Source organism: Musa acuminata, unplaced genomic scaffold, assembly GCF_036884655.1.
Source record: "Musa acuminata AAA Group cultivar baxijiao unplaced genomic scaffold, Cavendish_Baxijiao_AAA HiC_scaffold_1139, whole genome shotgun sequence".
NCBI classification, from domain to species: Eukaryota; Viridiplantae; Streptophyta; class Magnoliopsida; order Zingiberales; family Musaceae; genus Musa; species Musa acuminata.
In genome coordinates this window covers 374,911-390,046 of record NW_027021351.1, presented here as the reverse complement: position 1 = coordinate 390,046, position 15,136 = coordinate 374,911, and the positions used below count along the sequence as shown (strand labels likewise).

At 36.2% G+C, this 15,136-nt stretch overlaps 1 protein-coding gene across 1 annotated transcript; it reads right to left on the bottom strand.

The window, feature by feature from the left end:
- Positions 1 to 433: 433 nt before the first annotated feature.
- Positions 434 to 14,700, bottom strand: LOC135671491 (homogentisate 1,2-dioxygenase-like). Its single transcript, XM_065179653.1, has 9 exons — positions 14,298 to 14,700; positions 13,622 to 13,852; positions 4,969 to 5,048; positions 2,369 to 2,536; positions 2,107 to 2,282; positions 1,430 to 1,499; positions 1,161 to 1,315; positions 998 to 1,081; positions 434 to 906 (listed from the first exon to the last, which is right to left on the bottom strand). The coding sequence occupies exons 1-9, from the start codon at positions 14,477 to 14,479 to the stop codon at positions 658 to 660; spliced, it is 1,395 nt and encodes a 464-aa protein (XP_065035725.1). The 5' UTR covers positions 14,480 to 14,700; the 3' UTR covers positions 434 to 657.
- Positions 14,701 to 15,136: the final 436 nt, after the last annotated feature.

Sequence of the window (15,136 nt, the reverse complement as noted above, 5' to 3'; positions counted from 1 at the left end):
GATAGATACCTTTGTAAGTACGAAAAATAATTCTTGAATTCTTTAAAAGTCTTAATGGGCCTCTTTAAATCTTTTAACTCCTTTGTTGTTGGATACGTACTAACTTAAGTATTAGAAAAGTCAGGAACATAAGTCAACTCGTAGTCGAAAATTTCTATAAGGATCTACGAAAATTTCTATAAGGATCTTCCATGAAGAACCCGACTTAAGATTTGACTAAACAGATCTTGAACAAGGTTTGGATGAATGGATTAGATTAAATTGAGTCAACTTCATAATGGATTGATGATCAAATTTGCCACGAAATATAATAATGTTTTATCCCATTAGGGAATATTAACTTGCATATGAACATTGCATCGGATTGATATAATAGAGCAAATAAAGATTAAATGGGACACAAAGAGATCAAAGAAAAGTAAACAAGACTTGGTTAAAAACAAGAATGGAACCCTGTGATCTTGATGTTGAATCAAATTTATGATCACATTTTAATTTTCATCATTTGTTTTGCTAGTAAAAGTATACAAACAACATATCTATCATCTTATTGTACCATTGCCTTCTATGCATATCCTTATTCCTCCTGTCATTACATAGCTGGGACATGCACAAGGCAATAACTCAACAGAAGCAGATCAACCAAAGCTTACACTCTCACGCATCCCCTTTATCTTCTGAAAGAACTTGGGTAGTGCCAGGAACATCAGGACTTCCATTTTCACTTCTGTTATTGGATGAGAAGTGTGACCTCAATCCGATCCAACATTGGTAGTAGTTGGCATCCAGATACGGGCAGTCGAGAGCCCACGGGCAGACACGAGGTATAAGGTACGACTCAAACATGAAAGCCATGGTGCCCTTCAGTCGAACTGGCTCACTGTTCTCACCAACAGCAATTGTTGCCTAGAATAATAAGATGAAAACATAATATACCGTCATCGCAACAACTTTGAGCAACTTGAGGACTGATAGTTACTTGCATGAAAGAAAGTACCTCGTACGTCTTGGTATCGGGTCCATGTGGTGTCATGCAGCTGTGGAGGCTGGCACCCCCAGGAAGAAATCCATCAGCTTTAGCCTGTAATGATTATGATCAGTTATCTTCTTGTGATTCCATTATAGAAATGGTAATCATTAGAAATATCATAACTCGATACCTCGTATATGCCGTAAATTAAACCCATGAATTCACTCATACAATTCCGGTGATAGTATGGGGGACGAAAAGTATGCTCAGCAACCAACCACCGTGGTGGGAATATTACAAAATCAAGTAATGCAACACCAGGCTTATCGGATGGGGCTGTTAATACTGCAATACACAGGAAAAGGAAGAGGTCACCTAAACAAATGTACACTGACTGTAAACTTTGATAATATACAGGAAATAGAATATAGCATAAGAAAATAGACTTGAGACAAATACCTGTATTTATTGAAGGGTCACCATGATCAATCAAAACAGTATTGAATGGGCAGAACTTACTCAAATCATACTGAAAAAAAATAAAAAATAAAAAGCCGTATGTTACTGAAATTTTATCAGAAAAAACCTTTACTGCAGGTGTGTGGCATTGAGAACTGGAACTCAAGAAATCATTCTGTGCAAGAAATATCAAAAGAAGTGTTTAACTTTCTATTTGCAAGTGATGCCAGGTTTTCATGGGTTATGCAGGTTGCTTTATAAATTATTTTGGTCAATTTTGTCAAATGACCTCCACCATGTTTTCCTCACCCTTTTCTGCTTTTCCCTAGGCTAGCAAGCTAGGTCCTTTCATGCCAAAGCAAGTTCCTTGATAAAGAACTCAAGTTGCAGATAAAATCCTCCCCACATTTGTCCTCCATCACTTTGCTCTATTGTGCAATCTTAGTGTTTCTATGATCCATTGATGGTAATTACTGGGTCCAAGTTTTAAATCTTGATTATGATACTTTGGCTTATCAAGGAACATTATCACCAGAGCCAAAACACAATAACCTTATCATTTCTGTTGTCAGTTATTGTTCAATACTTTGAAGTATTTCTCCTTTCATCATCGACACAAAGCAACCAACTGCCTTAACTTGAAATTGCCAGCCATATATTAAACTACTAATAAGTACCTTAAATGGTACGTAATTTCCGTGCCAAGCGACCACATTAAATGGAGAAAAATCTTGTTTTGCAGTGAACAGCTCTCCACCAAACTTTTGCACTATGGTATATCCCGGGTGGGGAGCTTGTTCAAACCAAGCAGTTGGAACAAGGAAATCCCTTGCTGCAGCTAGACCATTTGCACCTATGCAACATCCATTTATCAATTGTTGAGTAAAGGTAGAATTTGACTGGAATGTCCCATGTATGCCAAAATACTGAAGCCAATACCGATTGGGCCGAGATCAGGAAGTTGAAAATGTTCACCAAAAATTTCAGCAACATAGCCTCGTGATGGACCATCAGGCAAGTCTATGGAAAAGCGAAACCCTTGAGGTAGGATGACAATTTCACCTGGAGAAACTACCAATTTTCCACATTCGGTTGTGATTGACAACCCTGGATTTGACAAGACATGCAAGGCTTTTAAGACGAATGAAACAAACAACAAATATACAAGCACTTATTGAACTAACAAAATAAGTAATTGTACATAACTTTGTTAGGCAACTGAAATAATAAATAGAAAACAGGTACAGCTGCAAGTGGATTCATATTCATAGTGAAAGGTGAAGAAAGAAAAATAAAGTTCAAAATAAACATACGAAGGAAAAATGCATAAAATATATCAGCTTCATTGACAGTGGAGCCATGGTTTGAAGAATCAGTGATATTATCTGGCATACTCTTGATGTGCCACAGTTGATCATAAGAGATGCACAGGCATTTCTGAACTAGTACTGATCAGTGCCATGCAAAACCACATATTATGATACCAAATCAACACTTAAATCCCTAAATACTCCTGCAGGTGTAATTTATTGGCAAGAGTCTTTGTCTATGATAATTTCTCATCATTTCCAGTAAATGGAGTTAAATTTGGTATGCACATTATGAAGAATGCTAATAAGAAATAACTATGTCTAACAAAGAGGATATTTTTGCATTCTGGATATAGATATAGTTCGATGATAGCTAACATAAATTTGAATTATTGGTCTCAAGCATTAGAAAATAAATTGAAATACTAACTCCAATGTTTCAATGTTTGATAGAAACATCAACAAATAATATTTATCCCTAATAAGGTCTTGAGTCTACAGAAAGAGGAGATGATTTGGTAAATTAGTTTGCTTTATAAAATTTTGAGAACTACACAAAGGTCCAACGGATAGAAGAGAAATCTTCTGATACCAATAAACAAGATTAAGAAAAATATTCAATGTTGCCCAAGTTATAAAGAAACTAAAATAATGATACACCCTTATGAAACTTTTCAAGATGATGATTGAACAAAGATTAAGACATCAAACATCTATTATAGAAAATTATTTTGGTTTTCTTCCTACAATATCAACCATAGTAGTTATCTAATTTATTAAACAAAAAATAATTGAAAGCAGATGAAAAGCACAATCATTGTTTTCTTAGATCTCAAGGAGCCTATGATAAAGTTTCTAGAGATTTATTTCATTGCATTTTAAAAATAAAATGGCATCTATTTATATCATGTGATAGAAAATAAGTATACCAGAATCTCACTAGGGTTAGGACTATAAAAGTGTCTATCCAATTTCCTATAAAGATCAATTTAAATCCTTATCTTTTACTTTCGTATTGATGAACAACTAGCCATATTTAGGATACACTTCCATGATAAGTATTAATTATTGATGGCATTATTTGAAAAAAGTTCCTAAAAGTAATATATATGTGTGTGTATGTATGTATACATACATACATATATATATATATATATATATATATATATATATGTATATATATATATATATGTATATATGTATATGTATATGTATGTATTTGTATATGTATATGTATATATATATATATATATGTATATATGTATATGTATATATGTACATATATATATATATATATACATATACATATATATATATATATATATATATATATGGTTTTCCGTGATCATCAAGTCCATTAAATTAAAAAAAAGGATAGTTATTAGGCTAGTCATATTTTATGGGTTGAAATGTTGAGCATTAGAGTGATTATTAAAAAAAATATAGAATTAGAAATGTTCCTATTCATGAACTTAGATGTAGGTCTGACATAAGATGAAGGAAATTAATTACATAGACCTGTTCACACATGGCCTATAGATGGCACAATTAAGTGAGGTGATTTGGTGAAGAAAGATAGAAGATGACTTTGCCAGGAATAATAGGAAGGGATTTAATTGCTCTTGGTTTTACAAGTGATATCATCCCGAGTGGGACATCATGAGTTGCCATTGTTATCACTGCTAGCATTCAACATGAGAAGTAGGTAAAGATTGTTGACTTTAATAAGTTACCTGGAAAAATGATTTTCCACCACTCTAAGAAACAAAGTTTCTTGTAATGCTTATTCTAAGAAAAGTTGGAAAGTAATTATATAATGATTAAATGCCAACATAATAGAATTATAGTTCAGACAAGATAGTATAAAATACTTTGCAACTGTCATTACAGGAAGAAGGATCACATGGTAGAAAATAATACATTATAGGAAGTTATGCATCTGAACAGAAAAAAGAGAACTTAACATGACTGTTAACTGTTTCTATTATGTAACAGTAAGTTTTTTTTTCAACTAGTAGATTATATCAAATGAGATAGCACAACATTTGATACAAATGAGTCAACATGACTGTTAACTGTTTCTATTATGTCACAGTAAGTTCTTTCAACATAACTGCCTTATACTTGGTAATGATAGAGATATGTAACAGAAATTTCTATATTTTCTCAAACAGAATGATGCAACCATGTAAAAGTAATCTAGTTGTTCAGTGAATAGAGAATACTTACTTCCCTTCTGGGGAACTACCAAAAAATCACCGTCAGCATTGCAGAAGGCACAACCACTCATGGATTTGTTAGCAGCATACCTACATGCACATAATAGTGACATAAATATCAAAAAGAATAAACTACATGGCAAAAATAATATATACATGTTTCCTTTGGCCTTTAAAATACTGGTAACTATGCAATTACTGCTAGGACAGTTATAAACCAATATTAAGTGGAACAGAAGCTTTTTGAAGAAAAAGTAAGTACAACCTAACTATTATCTGGTATAACGAGAACATATTTCTTATTTTGCATGACATTTTAATTTTTCAACTACATTTCTAATGAAATGGTGAGATTTCCCTATATTATGACAAAAAATGCTAATCCCACAGTATTCAAAGACCATCCAGTGCTTGAGCAAATTAAATCTGACCAAAAGGCTCAGCCCAAGAACAAAAGGCAGCTCCTTGACTCCCTTCTCTCCTTTCAATGGAACCAATTTAAGAAAGGTGCTCAGTTCCATTGACACGGGAGTGTCTAATTTGCTACAATCTGTTCATATGGACCATGCTGATAATATGATATTTTTTTCAGCCAATAATATTGCCACATAATCTTCAACTCAGCCTACTCAGATAAGACAGCTCATCAGCATATTCCCTGCACAAAGAAATACATTAATGAAGTTGGTTGGCAGCTGTAAAACTGTATCATGGTGCTTTTCTTCATGGCTAAGGAATACATTAATAGAGTTGGTTGACAGTTGTAAAGCACTTAATTTCGAAATTCCCTATGCATGAAGGGTTGTTTCATGCACTAGTATTTATTTTGGGGTTTAGGGCTTAGAAAAGGACTTTAGAAACTAATGATATATGGGCAGAAGCTCTCTTAGAGAAGCCCCTTAAACTCTGTATCTCTTGGATGCGTCCTTGAGTGGTGAGTCTTTTATTTTCTAGTTTTGTATCCTCGTTTAATTTCCGTTGGGTGGTGAACTTTCTGTATCCTATTGTGATTTTAAACTTGGTGGTGAGCTACTTTTCGTTTTTATCAAAGTTGCTTCGTTAGTGCTTCCGGTATCAGTTCGTTCCTTGTCTTCTGTGACATTTTCTATCTGAACAACTGTTCTATCGGTGTTCTTTCGAAATCTATTCTGCATTTTTACTCTCCCCGATATCAGTTTGGTATCAGAGCTAAAGACTAGAGATCATGGCAAGGCGAAATGGAAAAGATATAGTTGGTGAAGGTAGCGACCATGAAGTTGTCGCTAAGTCGTTGAGGCTGCAGCTACGAAAATTGCTACGTAGCCTACAAGAAAAAAATGAAATAATCGACGAACTTCAAAGTAGACAAAACCAGCATGAAAATGACATTCGAGAGTTTACTTCTGATGATGATACACCTCCTCTTCCAAGGGAGTCGAGAAGATGTCGGAGAAGAAATGGAGTCCAAGACGAGTGGTAGAATAAATATAACCCCAGATTAGATATTCCAGAATTTGAAGGTAAAATAAATGTTGATGACTTTATCAATTGGCTTAATACAGTAGAAAGAATTTTCGATTTTCATGAACCACCAGAACAAAAGAAGGTCAAACTTGTGGCACTCAAACTCAGGCGGAATACATCTTTTTGGTGGGAAAATATGAAGAAACAAAGAGAACGTGAGGGGAAGAGTAAGATCGTTACATGGGAGAAAATGAAAAGGGAGCTGAAGAGAAAATATTTACCTCATAATTATAGGCAAGAGATCTTTCTCAAAATACATGATTTCAAGCAAAAAGATCTTAGTGTGGAGGAGTACATTGCAGAATTCGATAATTTGATGTTAAAAGGAGAGCTTGTGGAACCGGAAGAGCAAACAATTGCAAGATACTTAGGAGGTATGTAGTATGAGATTGCTAAAGTTGTTCAGCTACAGCCATATTGGTCTTTAAATGATGTGAGCAAGCTGGCATTAAAAGTTGAAAAGCAACAGAAGTTTGAAAAGAGTTTTCGGTACAGCTCAAAAGAAGGATATACAAAAGGAGGAAGTTCCAAGCCTACTGTCCAAAGCAAGGTGATATCGAAGGTGCAAGAAAAGGGTGAAGAATATGCTGGCAGCAAAAAAACACCTAATTCTTCTACCCCAAGTGGCCGAAAATGCTTCAAATGTCATGGTTTTGGGCATAGTGCTTCAGATTGTCCAAATAGGAGGATTGTAACTTTGGTTGAAGATCATAGTGATGGAGTAGAAGATGAAGCTAGGGATGAACCAAAATACGATGATGATGAGGAAGAGATTACTTATGCTGGTCATAGTTTGTCTATTGTATTGCAACGTAGTTTACAAGTGTCATATGTGGCCGACGATGAAAGTTGGGTGAGAAAAAATGTGTTTCACACTAAATACACTTCTCTTGGCAAAGTGTGCTTGGTGATCATCGACAGTGGCAGCTTTGAGAATGTGGTATCTTTGGAGATGGTGCAGAAGCTAAAGTTGTATACCATCCCTCATCCACATCCATACCAGTTATGTTGGCTGCAAAAAGGAAATGACATCAATGTAACTAAAAGATGTTTAGTTTTATTTTCTATTGGCAAGTATTATAAAGATAAAGTATGGTGTGATGTTGCTCCTATGGATGCTTATCATTTGCTGTTGGGAAGACCTTGGCATTATGATAGAAGGGTGTTGTATGACAGCTACAAACATACTTATTCTTTTAAGGTGAATGGAAAGAAGATTATTTTAGCTCCATTACAACCATCCGAAATCAGTGCACCAAAGAAGAAAGTTAGCGCTTTTATGTCCTATGGTGAATGCAAAGATGAATTAGACAAGGGAGGTAATGTTATGGCTCTAGTAGTAGTAGAGGAAAATGAACAACACAAGGAGATACCAGCAATCATGAAACAAATCCTGGAAGAGTTTGAAGATGTTATACCAGAAGAGATTCCACATGGCCTACCACCCTTGAGAGATATCCAGCATCACATTGATCTTATTCCGGGGGCTGTTCTACCTAATAAGGCAGCATATAGAATGAGTCCCAAGGAGCATGAAGAACTTCAAAGGCAAGTTGATGAATTGGTGAAAAAAGGGTTAATTCGGGAGAGCATGAGTCCTTGTGCGGTTCCAGCCTTATTGGTGCCAAAGAAGGATGGCTCTTGGAGAATGTTCGTGGACAGTCGCACCATCAACAAAATCACAGTGGACTATCGCTTTTCTATTCCAAGGTTAGATGATTTACTTGATCAATTGTGTGGTGCCTATATTTTCTCAAAAATTGATTTGAGGAGTAACTATCTCCAAATAAGAATGAGGCCCAGAGATGAGTGGAAAACAACATTTAAAACTAGAGAAGACTTATATGAATGGTTGGTTATGGCATTTGGGCTATCTAATGCTCCTAGCACCTTCATGAGATTTATGAATCACATACTTACGCCATGCATTGGAATATTTGTTGCAGTTTATTTTGACGATATATTGGTGTACAACAAGAGCGAAGAGGAGCATATGAATCATCTGAAAGAGATCTTTCTTATTTTGAGACATCAAAAACTTTATGCTAATCTAAAGAAGTGTGATTTCTTTACTTCTAGTGTGGTGTTTCTGGAGTATGTTGTTTCAAAAAATGGAATCATGATGGATCAAAATAAGGTAGAGGCTATTCTCAGTTGGCCAACACCTGCTTCATTGCATGATATGAGGAGTTTCCATGACTTCACTTCGTTTTACAGAAGATTTATCAAGGGTTTCAGCTCTATTGTTGCTCTAATCACCGAATGTCTGAAATGTGATAAATTCAAATGGACAAGTGAAGCTAATGATGCTTTTAAGCTTTTGAAAAGAAAGGTGACCGAAGCTCCTATCTTAGTTCTACCAAATTTTGATAATGTGTTTGAAGTTGAATGTGATGCATCTAATGTGGGAATTGGTGCTGTTTTGAGCCAAGACGGAAAGCTCATTGCATTTTTTAGTGAAAAGCTGAATGATACGAGAAAGAAATACTCTACTTATGATAAGGAGTTTTATGTGATTTATCGAGCTTTGTCTCATTGGAGTCAATATCTTCTTGCCAAGCCATTTGTTCTATATTCTGATCATGAGGTATTAAAGTTCATTAATCACCGGCACAAGCTAAACAAGAGGCATACAGCTTGGGTGGAGTTTTTACAATCTTACTTTACAATCAAGCACAAATCTGGTGTTCAAAATGTAGTTGCTGACTCATTAAGCAGAAAGCATTCTTTATTATCAGCAATGGAAGTCAAAGTGGTTGGATTTGAAACATTCAAAGATCTATATGAGAATGATGTGGATTTCGGCTCGATATGGCAGAATTGTAAATCAGGTTCCTTTCAATAATTTTTTATCTTTGATGATTTTCTTTTTCGAGCTAATGCTTTGTGTGTTCCATCTTGTTCTTTGAGACAAGTAATTCTAGCTGAAGTTCATAGTGGTGTTTTAGGAGGACATTTCGGTAGGGACAAGACTCTAGCTCTTGTTCAATCAAATTTCTACTGGCTTAAAATGTTCAGAGATGTGGATAGACATGTGAAGCAATGCCGATTGTGTCATTTGGCAAAAACAAGAAGTCAAAATTCTGGTTTGTACACTCCATTATCAGTGCCAAATGCTCCATGAGAGGATGTGAGTCGTGATTTCGTTTTGGGACTGCCAAGAACTCAAAGGAACAAGGATTCTATCATGGTTGTTGTTGATAGATTTTCAAAAATGTCTCACTTTGTTCCATGCAATAAATCGAATGATGCATCTCATATTGCTGATTTATATTTTAAGGAGATTGTTAAATTGCATGGTATTCCAAGAACTATGGTGTCTGATCGAGATTCAAAGTTTGTTAGTCATTTTTGGAGAACTCTTTGGAGGAAGCTGGGTACTTCTTTGAATTTCAGTAGCTCGCATCATCCACAAACCGATGGGCAAACTGAGGTAACAAACAGAAGCTTGGAAAATTTGCTTATAAGCTATGTTTGCAATAATATTAAGTAGTGGGATGTCATTCTTCCACAAATTGAGTTTGCCTACAATCGTTCTATGCATCATAGTATTGGTAAGAGTCCTTTTGAGGTAGTTTATGGTGCTAATCCTGCTGGTCCTTTGGACTTAATCCCTCATTCTACAACAAAGCAATTTAGTGGAGATGCTGATGAAAGAGCTAAGCGGATAAAGAAGTTGCATAAGGGTGTGAAAGCAACCATTGAGAAACAAAATGAGAGGTACATGCAAGCTGCTAACAAACACAGAAAACATGTGGAGTTTAATACAGGTGATTTGGTCTGGATTCATCTAAGGAAGGAGAGGTTTCCGTCGGGCAAATTTGGAAAACTGAAACCAAAGGCTGATGGTCCATTCAAGGTGCTTAAGAGAATTGGCAAAAATGCTTATGAGATTGAGCTACCTAAGGATTACGGAGTATCCCCAACATTTAATGTGACTGATTTAAGTCCTTTTTATAATCATGATGACGAAACAAACAAGGACTTGAGGACAAGTCTTTTTCAACCAGGGGAGATTGACACGGGAGTGTCTAATTTGCTACAATCTGTTCATATAGACCATGCTGATAATATGATATTTTTTTCAGCCAATAATATTGTCACATAATCTTCAACTCAACCTACTCAGATAAGACAGCTCATCAGCATATTCCCTGCACAACGAAATACATTAATGGAGTTGGTTGGCAGTTGTAAAGTTGTATTATGGTGCTTTTCTTCATAGCTAAGGAATACATTAATGGAGTTGGTTGGCAGTTGTAAAGTACTTAATTTCAAAATTCCCTATGCATGAAGGGTTGTTTCATGCACTAGTATTTATTTTGGGGTTTAGGACTTAGAAAGGACTTTAGAAACTAATGATATCTGGGCAGAAGCTCTCTTAGAGAACCCCCTTAAACTCTGTATCTCTTGGATGCATCCTTGAGTGGTGAGTCTTTTATTTTCTAGTTCTGTATCCTCGTTTAATTTCCGTTGGGTGGTGAACTTTCTGTATCCTATTGTGATTTTAAACTTGGTGGTGAGCTACTTTTCGTTTTTATCAAAGTTGCTTCGTTAGTGCTTCCGGTATCAGTTCGTTCCTTGTCTTCTGTGACATTTTCTATCTGAACAACTGTTCTATCGGTGTTCTTTCGAAATCCATTCTGCATTTTTACTCTCCCCGATATCATCCATTCTCTTGACAAACCTACTTTGACTAGGATTCTTCTCTGAAAATGATCCTTGTATATTTTAAATCAAGTTTTGATTTTCATGAGCTAAAGTTCCTTCATTTACTGTTCTTGGTTGGATGGGCAACCGAAGACAATTAGTTTGACTTTGACAACCAACAGAAATGTAATTAAGTACTGATCATAGTTATCTATGTTTAGAAGTGCAGATTGAGCCACAGTATAAGCTTGAAGTCTCCATAATCATATATTTGCTTGACCATGTATATGTGCTTAAAGGCTTCTGAGAACCCTTAATTAAACATTCTGCTCTTGATTTTTCCCACAAAACTGCATATTAAAATTTCAAATTTGCTATTCAGATAATGAATTTCCTCCACTCAATATGGTTGGTTGGGTTGGGCTTCCCAAGACATCTTCAATATGGTACATGCAACATAACAAAGTCATCCATCACATAACTGTTAACAAATTAAATATGTGAACCAAAATTAGACACATATACCCATAATAACAAAGCCAAAATTTTACTTCCATTATATCCAAGTTTCCCAGCACGTTCAAATGCAGGGGAAATAATCCAAATTGTTACTGCTCATACTGTTAACTTGGACTAGGCTTTTCAACATGACTTGTTAATCTTTTTTCCAATTTTCCAACTATGCATGTACAATGCATCCAGTTTTCCCAAATATGGAAACCTACATTTAGAAATAGGCCATGTTTGGTTGAATAGGCTACTGTCATCAGAATACCACTTGTGCAACTCAACAACATAGCTCAAATGCCAATGCACATATGCCATAACTAGTTAAATAAAAGTGGCCCACCCTGACTAATTGATAAGTTCAGTAAAAGTGCATTCTTAAATTGTTGAACAAGAAAAATAAATTACAGATATTATGATATAACAAAAGTTTGTCAATGCTAATTTTTCACATTCAACATAAACTGAAAATTGTTGAGATGGATGCGTGAAGTTACTAGGAAAGATAGGAAAAAAATACTATTCTTTGTGAACAACTAGATATCGCTTCGATAGAGGATAAAATGAGAGAAAATCGTCCGAGATGATATAGACATATGCTTAGAAGACCTCTGGATACGGTAGTCAAAAGAAGTGAAATTACTATTATTAATGATACAAGAAGAGGTAGAGAAAGACCTAAAAAGATTTTAATAGAAATTATAAATAAAGATTTAAGTACTCTAAGGTTAACTAAATATTTGACTTTTTATAAATGTCAAGAGTGACAAAAGATCCATGTAGTTAATCCCAAGTAGTCGTGACTCACAGCTTTGTTGTTGTTATTGTTGTTATTGTAACCAAAACTGAAAATCGTCTTTCATGACAGCAGAGAAATTATGGCTTATTGCTGTTGTTACTTTGACTTAGATTCATTAAGCATCTGAAATCAATTGACACTCATTCTGTGAACCACAAACATAGATATACAATGCAGACTTGACAGGAAATGGATATGCACCCCATAAAAAAATTCTAGCAAAAGTGGGACTCATCACAGCATGGACATGACAATATATATATATATATATATATTCTATGGGCATCATATAAGAAACTCTTAAGAAGCAGAACAGTCATCCATACAAGTAGTAAACACTCACTAAAGTACTGCAAAGACAAAAAAAATTATATTTAACAATATTAGGCAAGTCAGAAGTCCAAACTACATACAATTTTCCAATAGCAGACATGCCATAACTGATCCAAGTGTCATGATACATTTACATAATATTTCAAACCATGTGCAATATGTTGGGAAGTCTACAGTAAGTGTTGATGTCTGACATAGACACAGCAGGCGTTGAAAGTCAGTTTTGATACCATTCACTGTAGTTACAACTTGCAACAAACAATCAAAACCTCTTTAAGCATAAATATTCAAGTTCCTTTGTGATGGTTCAATTAGTCCAACATCATGAGTGGATGGTCTGGTGGGTTGGTATATAGCATGGTATGCAATACCGAATGGTACCGTTCGGTATGGGCGGTACATACTGGTCCGACGGCATACCGGTACGTGGATCGCCGCTCGGTACAGTGCTACAGTGCTATACTGCTACAGTGCTACAGTTCTATATAGTGCTACAGTACGCTCAAGTTTACCGTTCGGTATGTCCTGGTGTACCACTCGGTACGCCGGTACCATACCGTACCGAGCCAACCTCAAAATACCAGTATGGTACGGTATTACATACCTTGGTATATAGGACTATACGATTCCTCTACTATTAAATTAGCTCTGAACATTTTGGACTACATTTGTATAGGGCCCAATAAATTGAAGTTATTAGGTCAACAGAGATATTAGGTTGGGTAGTAACAACTATTACCAATGTGATCCTAGCGTCACAAGATGAATGGATCTAGAACGAAATAAGTCCTCACAAGATTCAACTAGTCACAATAGTGGTATCAAGACATCAAATCAATTCAAAAAGAAGATCAAGGATAGGTATAATTACATGTGAATTGCATATCCATGCCGAATGAAAGAACTTCCCGCCCCACATATGGTATAGAGCCCATCGATGAAGTCTGTTGGAGATTCAGGGATGTCTACAGGCTTCCAGCGCAGCTGAGTTGGTGTCGCAGAGCTGGTTGACTCATTAAACTCACTGACAAGCCGTTCATGGCGAGGAACACGAGGGTGGAATGGCTTATGAGTGACGGAAGGCTTTATGCGATACAACCAGCTGAGGATCAACAAATTTAAGGAAAGCAATTAGCTCAAGTTCGGTAGCACCTTACTAAGAATCACATTAGAAAAGGACTAATTCAATGATAACAAGAAAAGACCAAGAGAATTCATTCTATATCGACACATCATACTAGAATAGAGAAAAAGAAGCACCACCACGTCACTCAGAAAGAGTTCTTTAACACTACTTTGAGAAACGAGCACTTTCACCGATTCCAAATTCACCGGCTGTCCCCGGTAAAAGTTAAAGAACAAATTCGAACGCTAGAAAATAAAAAAAAACTCTTGCATGCGAGTTATTTGCCGATTTGCTTGAAAGAGAATCGCCGAACCAAAGAAACCAAAGGCCGAATCTTACGACGAACTCAAGATTAGATAAGCATTCCTAATGATGGTGATGATGAACATGGTGTAAGAAAGAGGAGGAGGAGGAGGAGGACCTGCGCTGGTTGAGCTTGCGGGGAGTTGTGAAGGAGGTGCCGGATATCTGCTCGGCGTAGAGGCCGCAGGGGCAGCCGAGGGGGCTGTTCTGATCGCGCGGCAGCGCCCCCTTGACTGCCTCAGACGAGAAGTGGTTGCCGAACCCCGACAGGTACTCCGGCTCCCCCGCTGGCTTCTGCATCCCAGTCTTTTCGATCGAAGGAAGAGAGAGAGGCGGTGGAATGCTTCGACTCGTTCGGTGGGTTGGCGACGACTCAGCGAGGTAGGAGGTTGCGGTAAAGGGTGGAATGTACCTGTTCGGTCACAAACAGGAACATCCTCGTTGCATCTATCAGAATCCTGATAATGATGTCAGAAACAATATCCTGACATCATCGTGCGGTGTATAGGCCCACACCAGGTGTGGGGCCCTAAATTGTTTGCAATTTAGCCCTTGAACTCTTGCTTATCTGCATATAAATTTCTCAATTGTTATTTTTTTAAATATTACTTTTTAAAATTGATTTTTTAAGTACATATATAAATTTGTACAATGATAATATTCTTTAAACAGCACAAATTATTGAAATTGAAGCTCCCATAAACCTTATTCTTCCAAGATTTGATTATTAGGCATCTCACCAAGTCTACCACGATATGGATTCATTCAGGAGATAATTTATAATAAAGGGGAGAAATAAGGATTAGGGAAGAGAGCAGAGTGATATGCAATAATATAAAACTCAAGGGAACATCTTAGAAGAATTGCAGAAGAATTATCCATAAATAAGAAGGATAAGGACTAAAACGAAAGAATTCTTACCTTACTGTGGAAAGAGTCGTTTGCGAGCTGCTAACG

Bases quoted from the DNA above. Each gene is read 5' to 3' on its own strand.
- LOC135671491 (XM_065179653.1), bottom strand. From the start codon at position 14,479: ATGCAGAAGCCAGCGGGGGAGCCGGAGTACCTGTCGGGGTTCGGCAAC. The intron at 13,853-14,297 runs GTCCTCCTCCTC...GTTGATCCTCAG, and splicing joins CGCAAGCTCAACCAGCGCAG to CTGGTTGTATCGCATAAAGC. The intron at 2,283-2,368 runs GTATTGGCTTCA...GATGTTGCATAG, and splicing joins TCCTGATCTCGGCCCAATCG to GTGCAAATGGTCTAGCTGCA.